The 21,303-nt window shown below is 41.2% G+C and overlaps 1 protein-coding gene across 1 annotated transcript in view; it reads right to left on the bottom strand.

Moving 5' to 3' along the window:
• The window catches only part of fabp (fatty acid binding protein), a 35,923-nt gene extending 20,352 nt beyond the window's left edge, over positions 1 to 15,571 (bottom strand). Inside the window, 1 exon segment of the mRNA XM_019059633.2 lies at positions 15,128 to 15,571. Coding sequence (XP_018915178.2) covers positions 15,128 to 15,359 — 232 coding nt within the window. The 5' untranslated portion in view covers positions 15,360 to 15,571.
• Positions 15,572 to 21,303: the final 5,732 nt, after the last annotated feature.

The raw sequence follows: 21,303 nt of genomic DNA, 5'->3' as shown, positions 1-21,303 counted from the left end.
GGCGGCAAATTTTGTCATTTCTTTAAATTAAGATATAAAAAATCGGATTCAGAAAAAAAGTATAAAAATTGGATCCAGAAAAAAAAATTACAGACGAGAGAAGACGACAAAATCTCTCATTTCCTGAGAGAATAGTAATGTTTAATTTTGTCGTCATTCGGTGATACAAGAGACAGCACCTTCAATAAGTTGAGTTAAGAGAGCAGTTAACGTGCAGAGTTAACATGCAATTTGGCCTGGAGCGGCGCGGCGCAGAGAGCAATGATGACGAGGACTTGAGATGAATGAGAGAAGCCCTCGGCGCGGCGGTCGGCATGTAAAACATATTAGCGCCTTCAAGAGTGCTTGAATACCTCACGCATTGCGTCAAACACACTGCGGTCACCAGTGGTCGACGTGAAACGCATAGCGCCTACAAGACTATATGATTACTTCACGCATTGCGTCAAATACAGTGCAGTCAGCGCGAAACGCATGGCGCCTGCAAGACTGCATGAATACTTCACGCATTGCACCAAAAACAGTGTGGGCAGCGCGGCGCGATTGCGAAAAGTTAATAGTATTAAACTGCATTTTTGTTTGTTCTTTCATAATTTATTCGTGCATTGCTTATAAATGGAAGGCCTTGTCCACACAGAGATAGGTTTACGGAACTTAACTTTCCCGCAAAGTTCCGTGAAATTTTGCTAGTAGTGTGGACAGGGCTTTCCGCAAAAAATGCATCCGAACATCGAATAGGTAAACGCGTCTTATGCACCCCCTCCCCCTCCGGCACGTTCACTCGATGGTTTTTATCGATGTTTCAAAACGAATGAGAAGAGGGCGGCAAAATACAGGCGGCCCATGAGCGGCAAGTAGGTAAATCCGGTCCTGGTCATACGTCATAGACATGAACATTTTCACGACGGAAAAAACAAAATCTTCGTAGCAGCCTCAAACATAATTTTGTCTTTTTTTAAGATTGTGATCATTGTCTACGGGATCATGGAATTAAGTTCTTTTGTGAGGAACACGACGAATTATATCCAGCCCCTTAAATCCTTTAAGTGCTGTGTCATTTCTAGTGACGTCAAATAGAAGCTAGTCGCACTTCCGCTAATCTCTTAATCTGTATATTATTAGATTACAATGTATTTGCCATTTTAGAATTTGCTTATGACGTCAGATTGGTACAAGAAACGCACAAGAGCGAATCTCAGAGCTCCATTCTGAGAAACAACAACAACAATCAAGACGAATCAAGTGGTGGATTGATTCATCCAATTAGCGTCTGTTGTGACGGATGGCGAACTGCGCAGAACCCACGCTGGTGCGTGGCGCGGTCCATACGCGCGAATTCTTGCATCTTGCCGATGAGTTTTCATCCTGCGAAGGTGAGCAAGAATATGGCGCCATTCGTGGTGCAGGCGCTGGAGGGGGGGGGATGTCGGAAATAACAACTAAACCATACCTCTGTTTGGCGAGCTATTAAAGAAAATTTGATTAGTCACTCATTACATCGGAAAAACAAATCTCGCGCGACTGCGTGAGGGCTCCTTAGAGCGTATTTCCGTTTAATTTTAAAAGCTCTTTCTTTGGACAGCTCCGTTCCTCGGGGAGGCCACATGGTCGTTTTCATTAAGAAAGGGGTCAAGAAAGGTTTACGGAGGCCTTTCAAGTACGAGGGGCGTTCAATAAGTAAGTATCCCCCCTCTCTAAAATCAATAGGAATGGACCAATTTTAAAAAACTTGGGCTCAAAATCTTCCTTAGGATATACTGAGTTCAACAAAACAAACCGCAACAAAATCGAACCATGTGCGTTCAAACGGCTCGCGTTCGGCCGCACATGGTTCGATTTTGTTGCGGTCTGTTTTGTTGAACTCAATACATCCTGAGGAAGATTTTGAGCCCAAGTTTTTTTAAAATTGGTCCATTCCTATTGATTTTAGAGAGGGGATACTTACTTATTGAACGCCCTCGTAGCATTATTAAATGACAATTCTTTCGGACTTTAAGTAAACTTCAGTAGATAGACTTCGAAAATAGATCCTTGCAAGAAATTTGCCACTCATATAAGGCAAAAAAGAATATACATTGTAGACTATGCACATTTTGAGGTTGGTTCCGACTAATCTCAAGAACTGTTAAAGTTATAGAATCTTTCCTTTGTATTTTGTACTTTTTCTGTTGGTAGATCATTGTAAGCCTTAGTGAATATCTATCCTCAAAGTTAAACTGATGAATTTTACTCAAGTTTCGTAAAAATTGTCATTTTAACGATACTTCTTTGATACTACTACGTTTTAGATCTACCCTTAATCTAAATGTCAGCTATATTCAGCTCCTCTATTTATGAAAAAGGTCTGCTTAAGGATGGGATGTGAATATTACCCTTGGTTAGGACCAATTAGAAAGAGATATGAGTAACCCACGAAAAATATGTAATTAATTCTATGCATTTGCTGAGTGGCAAGTCCTGCATTTTGGTGGGTGTATCGATTCGTCCACATGGGTGAACTGGTCCTGAACTTTAATCGAGAAAATTCGGCGAACCGAATGCTGCCAGTTCGACAAACTAACTTTGGCTCGGTTGTAACTGGTTTGGTGCAGCAAAAAGTGAAGTTATGCTTTGACTGAACACGAGTTCACCTTGAGTTCATCGAGAAAGTTCACCGGAGGCTCACCTGTACTGCATGCGGGGATCTAAATATGAGCGGAAATCTTATGCATACACATGAGAGCCTACGGTTTCTATGGAGATTCTTTGACTTTTGTGCACATAAATTTAACCCATTGACTTATGATTTAATTTGACCCTGCCGGGCCAGGAATTACGATTTAATTTGGCAAAAATCAGCAACTTTGAACACTTCAAAATAATCCAGAAATTATTTCTCAAAGGGTGAAAATTGACAAAATAAGCATTCACAATACAACGTTTGAGAAAAATGGTGAAAACTTTGAACACAATGATTTTTTTATGTGGTTTATAGCTGTCAAAATCGCAAAAATCGCAAGATCAGCGAAAATCAGAAAATTTTGAGGTTATTTCATGTGCAAACGCACAGTAATATGAAAATACCGCAACAAAACAAGAAATTACCGTACACAATAAGTCATAGGGTGGCCACACTACTCATATAAACATTGATGAGAACGCAATCTACCGGAGAATTGCCGAAATAACGCGAACAATCAGCGGACGGCTCTGAGCCGTCATTGCAGAGCTGGCCCAGCGCTGCGATGACGGCTGGGAGCCGTCATTGTAAGTCAATGGGTTAAGAAAAAAATCATTTTCGATGGATCCTTTTGAGTGCAGGTACAACTAAAAAAGCTTTCAATGATATACTCCATACGAATACTCACGCGTACAAACTTACGCAGAGTGTAGAGCTGACATACATACAAGGATTTCCCCTTGCTTGTTTATAAAAACATACCCGAGAGGATTTAGAATTCGACGTTGCTAGCATCTAACATTTCGTAGATAATCAGGAAAACGTATCTAACATTACTGATTAACTTTGGGGTGACAATTCTCTTGAAATTCAAAATTTCCTCACCTTTCCCATGAATTTTTAGTTTTCGTTCTAACAAAGATTGACTTTCCCTGACTTTCTCATGATATCTCAATGTTTGATCACTATGCTTTCCGCAAAAAAATATAGCGCGAAGTCTCCTGACGGTTAAAATATTCAAATAATCTGAGAACTTAGAGGCAGAGGCTTACGTCATTAAGTAACGATTTATGCATGATAAAAGTGCTACAGAAAATAATTGAATGATTTGGTAGGAATAAAGAATTTGAAGATTTCGCGGCTAAATTTTCTCGCTTTTCGAATGGGCATACTTCCCGGACTTTTCAAAGTCTCACAGAATAGCGAATTTGTCACCCTGAACTACGATTCGCAACAAGAAATAGGACTCTTGATTCAATCAGATTTAAGCTCAAATCAAAAGGAAATCCGCTCAAATTAAGAGGCTTGGTTCTTGATTTAAGCTTAAATCTGATTGAATCAAGAGTCCTTTTTCTTGTCAATGTTTTCAAGAGTATGGACTCTAGATCCAGTGTGTTTTTTTTTCCAGTGAAAATAATATCCTTGCCAATAACCTTACTACATCCTTTCGTAACGCATTATTAACTTCCGACGGCTTTGGTAAGCCTTTACTCATATTGGCAACTCCACAGGGCCAGGAGCCTCAAAGGTCGGGTTATGGCCAACTGGAGACCTAGACAAGGTTCTCCCGAGGAAAAGGCCGTCATTGGGCGCCGCGCCGTGTGGTCTGATCCGGTTTTCTGCATTATTTCACGCACTATGCACTTATCCGACTAATTACACCTCGTCCTCACCTTGTTCCTCGTTTCTCCCACAGTTAACGCGTGCCCCACAATTACTCAATTTGTCCAGGAAGTGCGTAATTCAATTTTTTCGCCTCACTGCTGAAAAGCCGTTGATGACGGCCGCTCCGACACTCCCACCATATCATTGGCCTTAAAATGGTTCTCTGGACTAGTTTCCTACAGAGACTTTCGCGGAAAGTTGCGTAACTATATTCGTCTAACTCGTATAACTAACAATTGTCGTCGTCTTGTATGCTCAGGGCCGGCCGTCGCGAAGGTAACTTGTCATGTATACACAACTCGAAGAAGCTTACGGTCTTTACGGACCTGTTAAGGTTCTATACAGAAAGCAAAGCTCAACACAAAAGTTCAGTTAATACCTACGGGAAGACACAAACACAAAATAACCCAAACTTCGGTCGGCTATAGGATTTTCGAGTCTCTCTATTGTTTTCTGCGCTAAATTCACTGCAAACTGTACCAAAATCAACACAAAATTAGTGTTGATTTATGTTTCACTTCCTGTATTAACCAAAAGTAACACAAGAACACTAATATTCTTATCACATTCCAAAAAAAAGTTACTGGCTATGTAGGCATATCGTCCGTTACGGGCTCAGAAGCCGAAAGTTCCGAGTGCTGGAGCCGCAGTCTCTACTGCTCCGGGTGCCACGTCCGGAACTTTCGGCGCCTGAACCTGGAACGCGGACGGTATGTCTATATAGCCCGTGACAACGGTTCCCACGACCGGAGTTTTTTTTAGTGCAGAGTGTATCGTTTGTTTTGAATGGCGCTCATCTGGAAAATAATCGATTCAATTTAGAAACTGCTTTGAGGAGGAATCACTGGGAGAAATCGAGTTTCACCCATCGAACTTCTTGTCAGTTCCTCTCCGATTCGAATTTGGGCAAAACGCGGACATTCTCGAAGTGAACTTTTACGAGCGAAACAAATTGTGAGTCTGGCTACGAACTTGTCAGTTCCCCGACTTTCTCCGCGAGATATGCGGAAGGCGGATATTTCCTCCAAAAGTTGGCAACGATACACCAAATACCCGCCTGGCAAGAGCCGTTTATTGGATATTACTCCTCGGGTAGATCTGCCAGATGCGTGGAGACGATAGAATTCACCGATGATCGACTTTAAGCAGAAATTTAAAATACCGTCCAACATGGCAATCTGTGGTCCCATAATTTGAGTTTATACTGGTTTCGTTTCCTCAAAAACCGCATGGTGGAAATTACCGGTGTAAACAGAGCACGGATATAGAAGACCGATTCAGTGTTCAAGTAAACATAAGCCAGGAGTGCGCGTGAAAAAATGTATCTGAGGTTAGAAGGCGTTTTAAGTTTGTCGATGATTGACGCGAACTTGTAGGAAAACCCGTGGAGATTTTCCTGAATATTGCTCAAATTATTAGTGACCAAACACGGTAATAAAAATCTGTGAAGGTTGCCACTAAGTACTTCAAGACGAATGATGGTAGTCAGTGGCATAGCCTGAAATTTTACACGGTGAGGAGGGGTGTGCGGTAGAAAATTTCTCATTCAGAGGGAGGGGGAGGGTCTAAAGATATGAAATTTCCTAAAAATTAAAATAAATGACGTTTTACGCTACTAGTAAGGAACAGTCTCTTGGGTCCAGCTCCAGAGTCCAGCCTTAAACAATTTGACTGGAAAACTTACTCTTGATTCAATCGGATTTTTTCTTGAATCAAAATTAAAAAGGAAATCCTCTTTAAGTAATAGTTTTCGTCCTTGATTCAAGCAAAAATCTAATTGAATCAAGAGTACTTTTTCTTGTCACATTTTTTCAAGCGTCTGAACTCCTGAGGCAGGAGTCTTATTTTTCCTGTGTGATAAAATTTTCAAGTCACGGCGGAGAGGGGGCCCTGGTCCCGCAGACCGTAGTAAAGTGAAATCCTGGGGGTGATTTTAAATGAACTTATCAAGAATGAAGCTCTATAGAGGAATAAGACTGTTGGCAATTTGCGCGATGTGCATGAGGTTATTGAATACCTATTTCCATATTCATGTTCTTGCGGTGGTTTCCTCTTTCCTAACGGGATCTATTCGCCTATTCTTTGTCTATCTGAGGGTCTCTTTGTCTAGGACTCCGCTAATACGTTGATCTCTCACTTGTGCGTGTTTAAATAAAAAAATATCTATATCCATCGTGACATTGGCCCAGTCATGCGTGTATTCTTATGAGTTTCAGGGCTTAGGTCACAATGGATATAGTTCCTTTCGATTTAAGCAGATTCGTGCACTTGACACTGCCACTTGCACTGATTGCATGAGAAATATGAGTCACAGCTACACAGCTATCCGCACAAACGAAGCCCGCTAGCAACTCGCAGAATGACAACAATTGGACAGGAAAGAGAGGAGCGATAAAGAGTGATGATTGCATGGGAGACCAACAAAACAGGATTACGTAGCATGGTGTCAACAAACAGTTTTTCTAAGTTTTTGTTGACACCATGATCATCCAGAAATAAAAAATTCTGACCCTTATGAAAAATGATCACGGTGTCAACGATCACGACGTCAACGAAACTTAAAACTTGCCTCAATAACACCTATTAAATTTCAAGTCTTGTTTTTCTTGTGTTATTTACTCTAACCTAACCTAACCTAACCTAACCTAACCTATCCTAACCTAACCTAACCTAACCTAACCTAACCTGACCTAAACTAACCTAATCCAACTATACGTGACCCAGACCTCTCCTGTACACTTAATTTTTTAATTTTACTCACAAGGAAGATATTTTTCTGTTTGTTGACACCGTGATCGTTGACACCATGCTCAGGGCCCATTTTTGCGTTTTACTGCTTGATCACGACGGCAACAATCGTTGACTCCGTGATCAAATTTTTGGTTTGTTGACACCATGATCGTTGCCACCATGCAACGTTACCCAAAAGAGAAGGATCGAAGAAAAATACGCGTTACGAGGGCAGTGAAACCCATATTTAGTTGGGTCGCAAATTTGGTGAAATTTAAAAAATTCTTGATTTTAACCATATACATTGGCTGGAATTACAAATAAAAAAGTCCTAGCAGGCCGCAATATTATCTTCATTATATTTTTCCCCCTGGACGTTTGGATACATTCCCAATGCGAACGCATACTGAGAAAATTTACGCTGGGATCAACAACATACCTACTAAGATATGCGATAGGAAACATTTTTACGATTCACCTGCAGAAATTTTTCCTGCATAAGTTGTGCGGACTGAAACGATGCAGCCATCTCAAGTCGAGATTCCTCTTATTAACTGTTGAATTGGCAGGATTTAATTTCAATGAAGTGCACTGTGCAAATCAAGCAAATACCAAAATGGCAACAGTTATTGCTGTTTTTGGTATGTGTGCAGAAACTGCAAATCATCAAGCACAAGAACTTTTGATCGGACAGAGGATGCTGTTTTTCCTCTTCTGCAGATCGATTCTTAAATCGTTATCGAAAACATGTATCAATCAAGTTAGTTTGACAATCGACCCACAATGGCCATAAAATGGCTATCTGCAGCATATTAGCTTAATGGGCAGTAAAATCTGAATGCATTTTTTTCCAACCATACTTGGACCGCGTTAAGCAGAAAGGAACCAAACCACATTCACTGTTGCCAAATTTCATTGGGCAATTTAATTTTTTACATGACAACGGCAATGCGGGTTTTTTGGTAAATTTCAGTGAAATTTCCGCATGGTACGAAGCAACTTCCCTAAAATTTTCAAAGGAGTCCGCAGAGACGTTCTCTCGTAAGAAATTTAATTACCCAGTTTTTGGCAATAGCTGGTGTAGCTTAGTTCATTTCTGCTAAACGCGGTCCAATTATGAACTCCGATAGAGAGAGAACATTGCCACGGTTTTTCTGAAAACTTGAAATGCGTGAGAGCATATGTCTCGACTGTAGGACGTCAAGTCACTCATAAATTCAGAGTACGTAAAATTAAAAGTTGAAACTGGAGGACATATTTCTACATATAACTCTGCAATCACACACGGAATGCAATTGAACGGTTCCAAAAAATTGTAGGATTTTGACAAAATTCTACTTTAGTCATAAATCTAAGCTGTGTACAATGCGGAATATTTACCATGATACCCCATGGCCCCGGTCCCATGTCCTTCATTTTGAAAATCTTAACGGGTGAACTCTCAGACGAAGAAATCTTCCTGGTGAGAAAAGCAAGAGGGTTTAGTTCCTAATGTCACCAATAATGGGTATTTTGTGTGTTTTTATCTGGAAATGTCATGTGATTATAGTGTCATGAAATTACATGTGCCCACGGTTCAAACTGGGAGTCCATACGATCATGAATCATGATGATCATCCCTGGTCGCAGCAAAAAGACACGTTTATATGTGACTGAACTGATCGATGCTGGTCCTAAACTTGGGGAGGGGCGAACGCATCCTCCATTGATGTCCCAGCTTCGGGGTTTCTCCTGACAAGGCCAAGAGCCTGGGGGCACCGATCTAATCTTCACCTTTTAACCCTCAATTAAATACAGATTCACTCTGCCAGACATTGTTGCCTTGTTATGACAAATTGGCCGTATTTGCGCTAAAAGGAACTAAGTGCATAGGGCTTGCATGTAACATAGTTCAATTTATCATGATTATTTTCAATTAAGTAATATGAATGACTCATGAAAACCAATCGATAACAAGCGTTCCAGGGTTGCAGAAAATCCCTAGCCCTTTCATTTCTCAAAACCATCTCACTGTGGTACAGGACCTTTTGCTTCAGATGTCTACAAAACGTCACATTTTTCTGGCTCTTCCAAAAATAAGGTATTTAAACCGCGAATTTGCAATTAGCAGGCAATATCCACCTTCATTTTGCGGAATATACACAATTTTTACGCTCCTGCACGCTGGCCTTCCCATTTAACGTGGGCAACATGGGCTGGTATGTTCGAATTTTGGCCACCTCTCAAAATGGCATCCTCTCTAGAGACACACTCAAAAAATAACTTTTTCCTGAACAAGAGGTTGTTACTTCAACGTCACATTGGTTCGCCTTCACTTTTCATGTAGACAACATGAGCTCTCTCATGGTCGATTAGTGATATCATTGTGACATGACAGGCTACCATAGGACACATACAAATAAAAGGTTTACCAATAAAGTGCAGAAGTAACTTTAATGACATTTCAGTTTGCCTTCAATTTTTAGTACAGGCAACACAAGCTCCCACGTGGTCGAATAGTGGTATCATCCCTCATATGGATTACATTTTGAAATAAGGAACCACTATCTCTGGCTCTTCCATAAAAGCACGTATCTGCATTGAGATATCAATGGCATATATGTTGTTTCTAAAATGAGCCAGAGATAGTGGTTCCTTATTGCAAAATGTAATCCATATGATAGTCAAACGGTTCAATTTTGTAAAATCAATCGGTAACATGTGTTACAACAGAAAATGTTCAGTCTTCCCATTCTTCAAACCGGCCATCTCCTTACGATATCACTTTCTTCCTTAAAAATCTCTAAGTCATGACGTATTTCTAAAACTTTACGTGTTATTTGCCACAATTTTGCTAAGAATGGGCAAATCACGACGCGAGTTGTCAAAAAGTGCGTGATAGTCACCTTTCTCGAGCAGAAAAAACACAATTTTCACGCTCACGTGCGCCGATCTTCCTATTTTTGAAACCTTTTTCTGGTTTCACCATTGCTTATTACAAAAAAAAGACTTGAACCTAGAGCACAAATCAAAGAGCAGCTATGTAATAAGAGGAAAATTCATAGAAGCAGGATCGTCCTTTTTAGGATGAATACGGAGACATCTGGGATTTTCGCGTTCATGAGACAACGCAGCACAGGTTGGTGGAAGAAGAAGAAAAAAGGGTAGGTGTAAGGCGTGCCGCGCCCACAGTTCCTGTCATTAAAAAACCCCTTTCTGTTGAGCTTCTCATAAACATTGCAGGATGAGATCCACCCTGGTCTGATGGGGTTGAAGCGGACACTCTATTTTCTACCTCCTTCTTCCCACTTCTTTTCTCCTTTCTTCATACGTGAAAGGGAGGCCCTTCATGTTGGAGCATTGGATTCTAAACGAACTTTTTTCTTGGGTACCTTTATCCGACAGTAGATTCCTATTCCTCCGCCTTTCGATGTAACAGCGTAACGGGTTTCATCCTTAAAAGCACGACTCTACCTCGGAATATGCCATTAAAGCTGTTGATACGCAGGAAGCCCCAAAATAAATATTTTTTTTTATTTTTTTATTTATTTTTTTTTTTGCGACAATAACCCCGTCGAAGCTGTACAACTACCCCTATTTTTGAGAAAAATTATTGGTACTTCCTGCATTTTGACGACGGCTATGGACCAAAAACCATGCAAGACATCCATGTTCCCAGTTAGTTTTAGCTTTGAATTCATTAATTTTATCGAAATCTCGACGAGCTAAAAGGAAATTTCAGGGAACCCAGTTCACCATTACCAATTTTTTTACCCTGAAAAAATCAAAAACCCCTGAAATTCCCTTTAGCTAAGACTTTTTGGTATTTTTAAGGTATTTGAAGAGTTCGGTTCTAGACGTTACGAGAGATGGTCATTTATCATGAGTTTTGGTCCACAGCCTTCGCTGAAAGTCCCAGGGATCTCCGGGTCCCTAGAAAAACTTAAAAACTTTCTAATCTTCTTCCAGCCAGTGGCGTGGCGTGCTTTGCGATACATCGATTATTATGCCATTTAAACCTACGGAAAAATATCGATAAACAGGGTGTTCGCAGCGAACACTTTAATAATCGATTCTTTACCATAGGTTTAAATGGCATAATAATCCATATATCGCAAAGCACGCCACGCCACTGCTTCCAGTCTCCCCGAAAAGAAAGCCGTAGCGCCGAGCTAGCACGAACCCATAATAGAGTACTCTGTGCACGAACCGTAAGAACAGATGGGTCTCGCAGCGGTTTGAGAAGAAATTCCTGGATTTCAACACCGATTCCTTTTGAATCTCGGCTTCTCCCGGTTTTTCCCGGCCGTGGGCTCCATGATCTCGACATGGGCTGGGTCGGTCGGCAGCTGGATGGCGGAGCAGCAGACCGAGCGGAAGAGACTGACGAGTTGTAAAGGAGGAAGAGTCCGTGGCATTGACCTATCCGATCCTCGCTCAGGTGAGGGAATTCTAGGATTGCCCATTAATTTGGCAATCCGAGCGACGCGCGGCGGCGCGGCGCCCCGCGGAGGAGGGTGGCGTGTCCTGGAATCCCGTTCCTTGTTCCAGGCAGACGGCACCCCATTTCCTAGAACCCGGGTACACGCCGTCGCTTGCCAGGTCGCCATGAAAACTCATTGATACCCGATACCCTCACCGCGACCTTGATTACTTTCGTTGCAGGGCCGGATTTGGGATTTGGTTAGTTGCGCGGGTTCACGGGCCCCCACAATCTGCACCTATTTGAGGAGGGGACTTTTGGGGTGAGTCATCCTTGCGGAGGGAAAGAGTTAGGGATGCAAGAACTACCCATTTGAAAAACCCTTTCTTCTCCAGAAATTTCTAGGTGGTGACTGCGCTGGTGCGCAAGGGCTCCGTACGTACAAATTGATACGATTTTGAGAAAAACAAGTGATTTTTATCACAATTGCCGAAAAACATTAGATTTAAAAAGCAATTTTGCGAGGAGGGCGGTATTTTGACGGATTTTCCATCTAAAAAATCGTTTTCGGAGCCATCCCATTTACACACGCAACTAATCGAGAAATTTGTGCATCCCTAGGAGGCAATCTAGGAGTGACTCCCCCGGAAAAATTTAAAATGAGAAATTTTAGGATACGCCATTGACTTGTATTGCTCCTGAGAATGACTACCTAATTTTTCCCAATTTTAATCCCTACCCTTTTCCCCGAAAAATGACGAGGGGAAATTTCATAAAAATTCGCTGAAAACGGCCTTATTTGGCAGTATTACGTTGGCTCTACGACCTTCACATTCAAAGAGCGCGAATGCAAACGAGGATGCAGGTCGTGGGTGCATTTGTTGAGCGCAAGTATTTTCGTCTTGGCAAGAGCAAAGGGGGCAACGACCGGTTACCATTGAAACGAGACTTGGAAGGTTGACGTCCCTCGCGGGGTACGTTGAGGCAATGCCGTGATCGGTCACAACCTTTCCCTCCAACTGATCCCTCTGTAGCCACGCAAGCGTCTATTCAACTTGAGAGGGAGAGATCTAAGTATGTGATAGCGAATCTGTGTCTCATAGCAGCGGTTCATGTTCAGAGTACTGTTTGAAATTTTTTCCGATATCGGAAATAAAATAAAAACAGATTTAAAAGTGAGCAAATTTAATTGCTCGTGACATCATATGGACTGCATTTTGCAATTTGAACCTATAAATTCTGGCTCATCTGAAAAACACTTATGTTCATAGGGAAACTAATGGCACCTACGTTGTTTTTAAACCGGGCCGGAATTTATAGTTCCTACTTGCAAAATTTAGTCCATATAAGGCTGTATTTCCCATTTGGACCGCGTTAAGCAGAAAGGAAACAAGCCACATCAGCTGTTGCCAAATTTTACTGGGTAATTTAATTTTTTACACGAAAACAGTTGTGAGGATTTTTGTGCAAATGTTAGTGAAATGCCTGCATGGTACGAAGCAAAATCCTTGACATTTTCAAAGGGATCCGCACATACGTTCTCTTGCATAAAAAAAGCCCAATTAAATTTGGCAATAGCTGACGTCGCTTGGTTCCTTTCTGGTTAACGAGGTCCATTTGAACACACGCGCTATGGCACTAATTTTTCAATTTTTCCTCCAGCCGCGATTTTTTTTCTCGACTATTTTAATGAATCAAAAGCCTCTTTCTCAGCTCTGGCTTACATACTAAATTTTTGCTAAGGGTTACCCGACAACTCTAAAGCCTCACCACAACGCATTTTGGTAAAGAAAAATGATAAAAAAAAAACACGTTAAAAATATGTATAAAGATATGTTAATTTTTAAACTTGTTTTAAAGTAAATACCAGCTACAATGATGAGATTTGACGAGAATTAGATCAAACTCGTAAGAAAGGATGTTATGTTTCGGAAATTTGCCGCGGCAAGCCTTTATCCACTCTTCGTTTACAATTTTTCCCGCCACCGCAATCAACACAGGAGTGAGAAATTCTTCATGCCTTGGCGCGGGAAAATTTTTAAACCGGGCATGGATACGACACGAAAGCTCTCTTGAAAATAATAAATGGACGTATTTATGCTAAAAGGAACTATGTGCATATAGGGTTTGTGTGCAACATAGTTCCTTTTAGTATAAATACGTCCAAATTAATGAGTGCTTAACCTTTGGTAAGTCTAATTCTGGACGACACAACTTCAACAGGCGTGAAAATAAACGTTTCTTTTGAGGAAAGCTGCACCTGACAATCTAAACCTAGATAAAAAGCTAGAAATGGACAAACAATCACACCACTTGAGGCCCGCACTCATAGGTATGAAATTCCACCGGCGTTCAGCCGTGCTAAGGAAAAACGCCGTATGAGCCTTCAGACGTTGCCAAATTTGCTTTACTAAAAACCGAATTCACTGAAAAATTTTGAATATTATCCGAATTTTTCAGATAATTTTGTTCGCGGCTCGATCTAACATATCCGAAAATTTCAATAAAAAACATGCATAACTTTCCTCAAAAACACATGTTTTGTCCGGAGAAATCTGGCAACTCTCGAATGTTCTTACGGCATTTTTCCGTAGCACGGCAGTGTTCATCTGATAAGGGACGTCTCGCGAAACGTTGACGTCTCACCCTGGTCTCACCGAGTTTATTAGAATTTTTAGGTTATAGCGGTGATGACGGGGACCGGGTTTTGAAAACTATGAGTAGGAAACTGCGAGCAAGAAATCAGGATAATTCAGTATGATCACCTAAAACGACGGCCAAGACCTATTTCCACTAATGTGAAAATCGTAGACACCACTTGAGGTTTGAACACGTATCAACTTCTAGCGACCGTTATCTGATAAGAAAATGATCACGCCTTACTATGCTTTAACAGGAATTTTTACGTCACGTAGCTGTGTGTACGGAGACAGGGTTTTTGAACGCAATAGGAAGGAATTGCGAAAAATTGGAATAATACCGAATTATCACGAGAAAAATTGGGGAACACCTTTTTCTACAAGTTTACTCTTATCAGTGTGATGATGCCTAATAAGAAAATGCTCACACCTTACTGCTTTATCAGGAACTTTTAGGTCTCATAGTAGGTAGTGTGGACGGATCGAGACAGGATTTTTTAACGCTGTAGGAAGGAACTACAAAAAATTAGGATAATATAGAATGATCGCGCTAGAAATCGGGGAACACCTTTTTCTACACGTTTATTCTTATCAGTGTGATGATGCCTAATAAGAAAATGTTCGAATCTCACTGCTTTATCAGGAACTTTTAGGTCTCATATCGGCAGGGACGGAGACAGGATTTTTTAAGGGAGGAACTACAAAAAATTAGAATAATACAGAATGATCGCGTGAAAAATTGGGGAACACTTTTTTCTACAAGGTGATTCTTATCAGTGTGATGATGCCGACGCCCAATTTACATGCGGGCGTTTTAAGTTGCAGAGACAGAAGGAGGACAGGAGTTTTTAATGCAAGAGGAAGGAACTACAAAAAATTAGGATAATACAGAATGATCGCGCTAAAAATTGGGGAACACCTTTTTCTACAAGGCGATTCTTATCAGTTTGATGATGCCAACGCCTCATTTACATGCGGGAGTTTTAAGTTGCAGAGACAGAAGGAAAATGTGGAAATCTGAGGTGGACTCACCGAGGGCTTTCATGATTTCCTCGAAGTTCTCGCTGGAATCGAGCTTGTACTTCTTGTTCAAATACTGATCGACCATGTTGGTGTCTTGTTTGGCGGATGTGGGGACGCTGGCGGCGAGACAGTAATCAACAGCGCACTGGAGGACTAGAAGCGTGACTGCTACGCGGAGCAGCGGCGAGGGCCGGAGCCTGCTGTCTCCCGCTCCCGAAGCAGCGCTCTCGGTCGGATACATGCGCGCGGCAGTGGCACTCTCGAGACACCCAAACAAACGCCGCACCCGCGGGAACAGGACTCAGGATTCGGGACGAAGCTCGTGGAAGCCCAAAACCGCGCAGATTCCAGATTCGCGGAGCACCGGGAGTGTCGACCGAGGAGGGTGGCAATGCGCGCGAGATTGAGAATGCGATCGGATCAGCCGTGGCTCAGCTGGGGCAGAAACAGGAGGAAGGATCGAGGATCGGATAAATAGTTCGGGTTTCCCCCTCCACGGCGCGAGGCTTCGTTGCCAGCTCGGGACCCGGATTTCCAACCCGGAACTCGGGTGTGCTGTGTACTTGCCCCGTGTTCAAAGGGCCCCGATGGACGCCAGAGTGAGGGGAAGGCGCCACCATCGCCGCGCCAACGGAGGTAACCCTTCACCTCGCGGCTTGGGATCGACTCGGTCAGCGCAGATTAACCTAATTCCAACGAGGAATCATACTCCCAAGGGATCGTACCGGGATTAACCACGGGAAGCACTTTTTTCATCGTCAAAAGCTCCATCGTTGACTCCTGCTTAATGCTCATTGTTCAATGAAATCACTGACTCCTTCGATAATTTGAATTTTTTATGCCTTAAGAACTGCGATTTACATAGGTATTATAACGGTCTTGGTTATCCGCGGTGATTGGGACTGGGACTTCGTGGATAATCGAAAATCGCGGAAATTCCGAAACTATGCTTCGGGGCCGTTCAAAAAAACTTGACGCACTAGAAAAAGCGGTCTAACGGTCCGTAACGGTCTTGGTTTTCCGCGGTGATAGGGACTAGGACTTCGCGGATAATCGAAAATCGCGGAAATTCCGAAACTATGCTTCGGGGCCATTCACAAAAAACGTAACGCTCTAGAAAGAGGGGTGTCAAGGCAAGGGGACCAGGAGGGGTTGAGGTGGGGATTACGCGATTTTATTTTTCCATGGTAATAGAGTAGAAATATACGTTACCGAAATATTACGCTTTTTATGAACGGCCCCTATTTGGACTGGAAAGTGATCAAAAAGGCTGTATTTTAAAGGACTCCATCAAAACACCCGTCCATATTGGACAAAAGTGCTTTTACTGGATTTAACTAAATATATTTTACTTGAGAAGCGGTAATTTTGGCAAAACATAATTTCTGGCAGATTTTTGTTTTTGTTTATTTGAACTATGCGCCATAAAGATGTAAAGTTTTTGCCAAAAAGTACCGAAAAAACCGCGGTTATTGGCACCGCGATTAATCGAGCCTCTATACTGTACTTGCAGTGCAGTACTCCTCCTTACTTAATATTTTAGCACATTGCTCCGTTTAGTATAAATAGGGTCTTTTCCAGTTTTGATCAGATGCGAATCGTCTCGGACTCAACTGCGGTGCTGAGGAAAGCAGAAACGACCAAATTTTCAGCAAGAGATTTCTACCTTATGTGCGAAGGGAATGATGTCACTACAATATCAAATTCAAAAACTTTGAGTAAAAAAAAGAAGAATTGTGAACGAGCGCATGTGCGCAAACTTTTCTGGCGTAAAGCGGTAATTCTGTACGTGACCCTATAAGACACAAGTATTTACTTAAGATTGTATGCCTTCGATTTTTTCTATATAATTGTTCTGATACATGTATGCCAAGCCGTACTCAATCAAGCAATAAGTGTCCTTCACTGCTATCTTGTGTAACATGGGATGGATAAATCCCTTGTTTCTTCAGTCGAAAATAAAATTCGCCTCGGACACATTTTGCAATACGGAAATACTGTATCTGACTCATCTAAGAGGTAACTTATGCGCCATTTAGTACTTATGCATGCAGGTAGGTGATTTTATTCGGGAGCTCAGCGATAGCAGTTCCTTATTGCAAAATGTAGTCCAACACTAAATTAATATTTCGCAAACTTCATCTACTCTCCTCAGTGCGCCAGCGCGTTTCCTCTGACTGAAGATAAATAGACTGTATAATAATGATTATTGTAATGATGATAAAGATGACAAAGGTAATAATGACAATTAAATTGTAAAAAATAATAATAAGTCTTTTAGTTCACTTTTCCCATTTGAGTTTCTGCTATGTCCTGAAAGCAGGTGGGATTTTTCAGTCGAGGAATAAAATGTCTAACCGACGTCGTAACAGAAAATATGATATCACGTGCATCTGTTAATTCACATCATATTTTTCACTTTTCGCAAGAGGAAAGAGACCATAATACGAAATGAAACTCAAGATATCATAACATATTGAAACGGTATCGAGGTTTCATTTTTGCGCGCGCACATGTGTCAGCTCATGTGCGCGCGTGTCACCACACCGCGCGTAAACCGCATAAAGGTTATGCAGTAAGAACGGATTCTCCACACACTTTTACACGACAGTTGCTCAGAAAGTGACTTATGACCTTGTTTCCGCATTATTATGAAAAACTAGCCGGTGAGACTGCAAGTCATGATGCCGAGCCGAGACATTTTCATTTATTAAATCCTCGTTGAAGCGCGATGCAATTGTTGAATACACTTCTGAGAATGCAACTATTTTAACTCCTAGGATGCAATTTTGCCTAGTCAATCAGATGAAGGCGAAACACTCCGTACACCGGGCGGCAAAGAGAGACATACAACCTGGGGACGGATAGAAACTTTTAATTTCAGCGATTCAACATTTCCCTGTGGAAAGTTGGACTACATTTTGCAATAAGGAACTAATATTTCAGGCCCAATTCAGAAAAAAACATACAGACGATAAGTTTCCTGCGCGGTTAGGTTCCTCTATAGATGAGCCAGAAATGGTAGTTACTATATACAAAATGAAGGCCAGTTCACCTACATTTTGCATATAGGAACAACAAATTTTGGCTCGTTTTAGGAATAACGGATGTATCCTTAGTTTCCCTATGCAAATAAGTGTGTTAATGAATGAGCCAGAAACTTTAGCTCCTATACGTAGTCCCCTATGATTGCAAAGTGTAGTCCGATTATATCCCAGCAACTGTCATCATCACCCTTAAGTTGCCTGTTGACCTACCAACCCACTAGATGGCTGATAAGCTGGGGGTCACACAATATGTCAAACAAGTAGGTATACCCAACATTGGCTTGTTTGCTGAACGGAGTGTTGAACAAACACGTCGTGAAACATCCACTTTATATCGTACTTAAGTCAACAGTTGAATGTTGCAGTCCCGAAAGTAAGAGAGTACAGCATTTCGCGAGTGGATACTGGATCTCTCCATGTTTCTGGGACGGGCGCTTTAAAAGATCACAGAAGAGATTTTCCTTCATTTGATCGAATAGGCAAAAATGCATCCCACGTGTCGAAATAGTCGCATCCTCAAAACTGACTCATTACGTTCCGTTCCTACAAGCATTTGGGCCGTATTCACAGTTGTTCTGTTAATTTCAGGGCATCCTTCAACCTTTTGAATATGTTTGAGGTACGTTAAAAATATGGTTACGCTACGGTAATAAAATGGTTAAATTATATGGTAGAGCATTGCTGGAATGGTTCAGGAAACCTTTACGCTTGGGGGACAATCAGGAAGAAATCTCTTATGTTGGAGGCTGTTTTTTTAGGGTTAGCGGGCTTCAGACGCCACTTTTTCTGAACTTCTTTAATTTAATGGCCCAAAAAGAGCTATCCTCATTTTTTGCGAGTTAAAAAAAATTTCTTCGAGGGAATTCTTCTTACCGGCGAGTTATCATAGTTAAAGTTGTGAGGCAAAATCTTTATGGCACAATAAAATATCTAAGTCCTGTTTAAGTGACTGAATTGAGTTAAGCAAGAATTTACTCCATACAATCAGTGGTGACTAGCAAATGAGTGCTTGATACTCTTAATATCCGATAAATTATAAAAAAAAATGCATCAAAGGGCTTTCGCCGTCTGCCGCGTCAATGTTTGCGGCTCGCTAATATTTGACGTTAGATGGTAAGGTTTTTATCTGATCGTTTGTAATCATCATTTTGGAACATTACATCTATGTTTCGTTGAAATTTACCTGGAAAGAATGTGGAATTGAATTTTCGGTCCGATGACTGTTAAGTGATCGCACTCATTGTCAGTTTGAAAGTAGTTTGTTACTGTTAAAACTTTCAAAACATACGACTCTAAACCATATTTTGTACTTGAAAATATTTCATTTTTTTTTTTATCCTTAAAATGTTGCGACTCTTCCTTTCGACACTCTAGAGGATTTTTAGTCATGCTAAGGAAGAGCGCCATATGAACATCCGAGAGTTTATAGTTCCCCGGATAAAAAATGCATTTTACAGGAACGTTGTGCATAGTCTGTCTTGAAATTTTGAGATATTTCAGACTAAAATATGTACAAAATTGTCTAAAAAATTTGAAGAAAAATATCCAACAGTTTACGCAAAACTTCGTACTTCATCGGAGGTAATTTGGCAACGCCTGAAGAGTCATACGGCGTTCTTCCGCAGCATGGCAGTTTGGTCATCCTATCTGACGAAGAAATTAGTTTTTTGCTCGTCCTGCAAAATTTGGTTTTGAGGACTTACGCCCTTCCTACAGCAGTTGATTCAATTTTGGTTGGTTTATTCTGTTTAATTGAACACGTGGTTTGCTTGAGAGGGAAAAATGGAAAATCTGGAATGAGGAATTACCGCAAGAATAGTTATGGCGTTCTCGTCACGAACCAGTTGGGATGATTGACGAGCGAGTGACGTGATCTATTGGATAAACAAGATTCAGTTGACCACTCTCTTAGCAAACTGTTCGACGCAATATGAATTAGTTATTAGTGAGGGTTGCTGCTCATAAGAAAATGCGGAAAATGAGAAACAATGTAGGAATACAACTCCATTGCGATGTCTCTGGTGTCTTCTCAATTCCTTCGCTATTCACATGACATGTAGAACTTTTCAGGACAACACTGAGGTCAAACCGCGAGAAAATGCTTTCCCATCTCACAAAAAAATGAACATTTTGAACAATTTAACGCAAAGTTACTCCCACGAAGTTCGTTGCACATGCGGAGAATGATTTTGTAAGAAAAATTACGAAGCACTGATGTATTACCCTTGCCATTAAGGGGCATTGCCAATACAATGATACATTAAACGAAAAATTTCATAATTTGATATATCTCTTTATTTACCTCTGATAAAAATATATAATACAAATATATTTTGTCTACTCGAGAGCACCTTAAAACTGAACATTTAAAAACCAAAGAATAAGCAGTTTTAAAATAAATGAAATTAAATAAAGAAGAGCAAATCAGGAAGACAGAAATTAAAAATAAATATCCTTTAAAAAAAGAGAACAGGGAGTGCAAGAAAAAAAAATTACAGCACTAAGCGGTAAGTAATGGACTTGGACCACCTCCCTTCCTCCTTCCCCTGACGAACTCGTACCGCAATCTGAGATCTATCATCCCCCCTCCATTTAAGTGGTATGAGTATTTTATGAACAGCCCCTGCGTTGTTTTTCCTAAATTTCATCACGCAGCCATTACTTGGCGCTTTAGTGTAGGGCATCGTATCACGGAGAAAAAAACTTCGTGCGTGGGACCCGAAGTTTAGGTCATATGGATCTCTAAAGTTTTCGGATTGAGCATCTGAACACTTAAGGTCTAGCTACCGAAGTTCCGGTCAGACATCTGAAACTTCAGATGTGAGAACTGAAGTTTTTCGGATGTGAAACCTGAAGTACTTCAGATGTAAAAACTAAAGTTTCAGATTTCTGACCTGAACTTCGGCAGCTAGACCTTAAGTGTTCAGATGCTCAGTCCGAAAACTTCAGAGATCCATATGACCTAAACTTCGGGTCCCACGTACGAAGTTTTTTTTCTCCATGATACGAGTATGGCAAAGCAACAAATGATTTGTTTTTTAGTCTTCTGTCGCACTAATAAGTTGGGTTAGGGTAGAATCGTCTTGGATGGGGGGTTGAAAGAGTCTGATCCCCAACTTCTCGCCGATGAGTAATTTT

The sequence above is a fragment of the Bemisia tabaci genome, chromosome 2 (genome assembly GCF_918797505.1).
Source record: "Bemisia tabaci chromosome 2, PGI_BMITA_v3".
In the NCBI taxonomy this organism is placed as follows: domain Eukaryota; kingdom Metazoa; phylum Arthropoda; class Insecta; order Hemiptera; family Aleyrodidae; genus Bemisia; species Bemisia tabaci.
The sequence above is the reverse complement of the archived record's forward strand: the minus strand, read 5'-3'. Positions and strand labels throughout refer to the sequence as shown.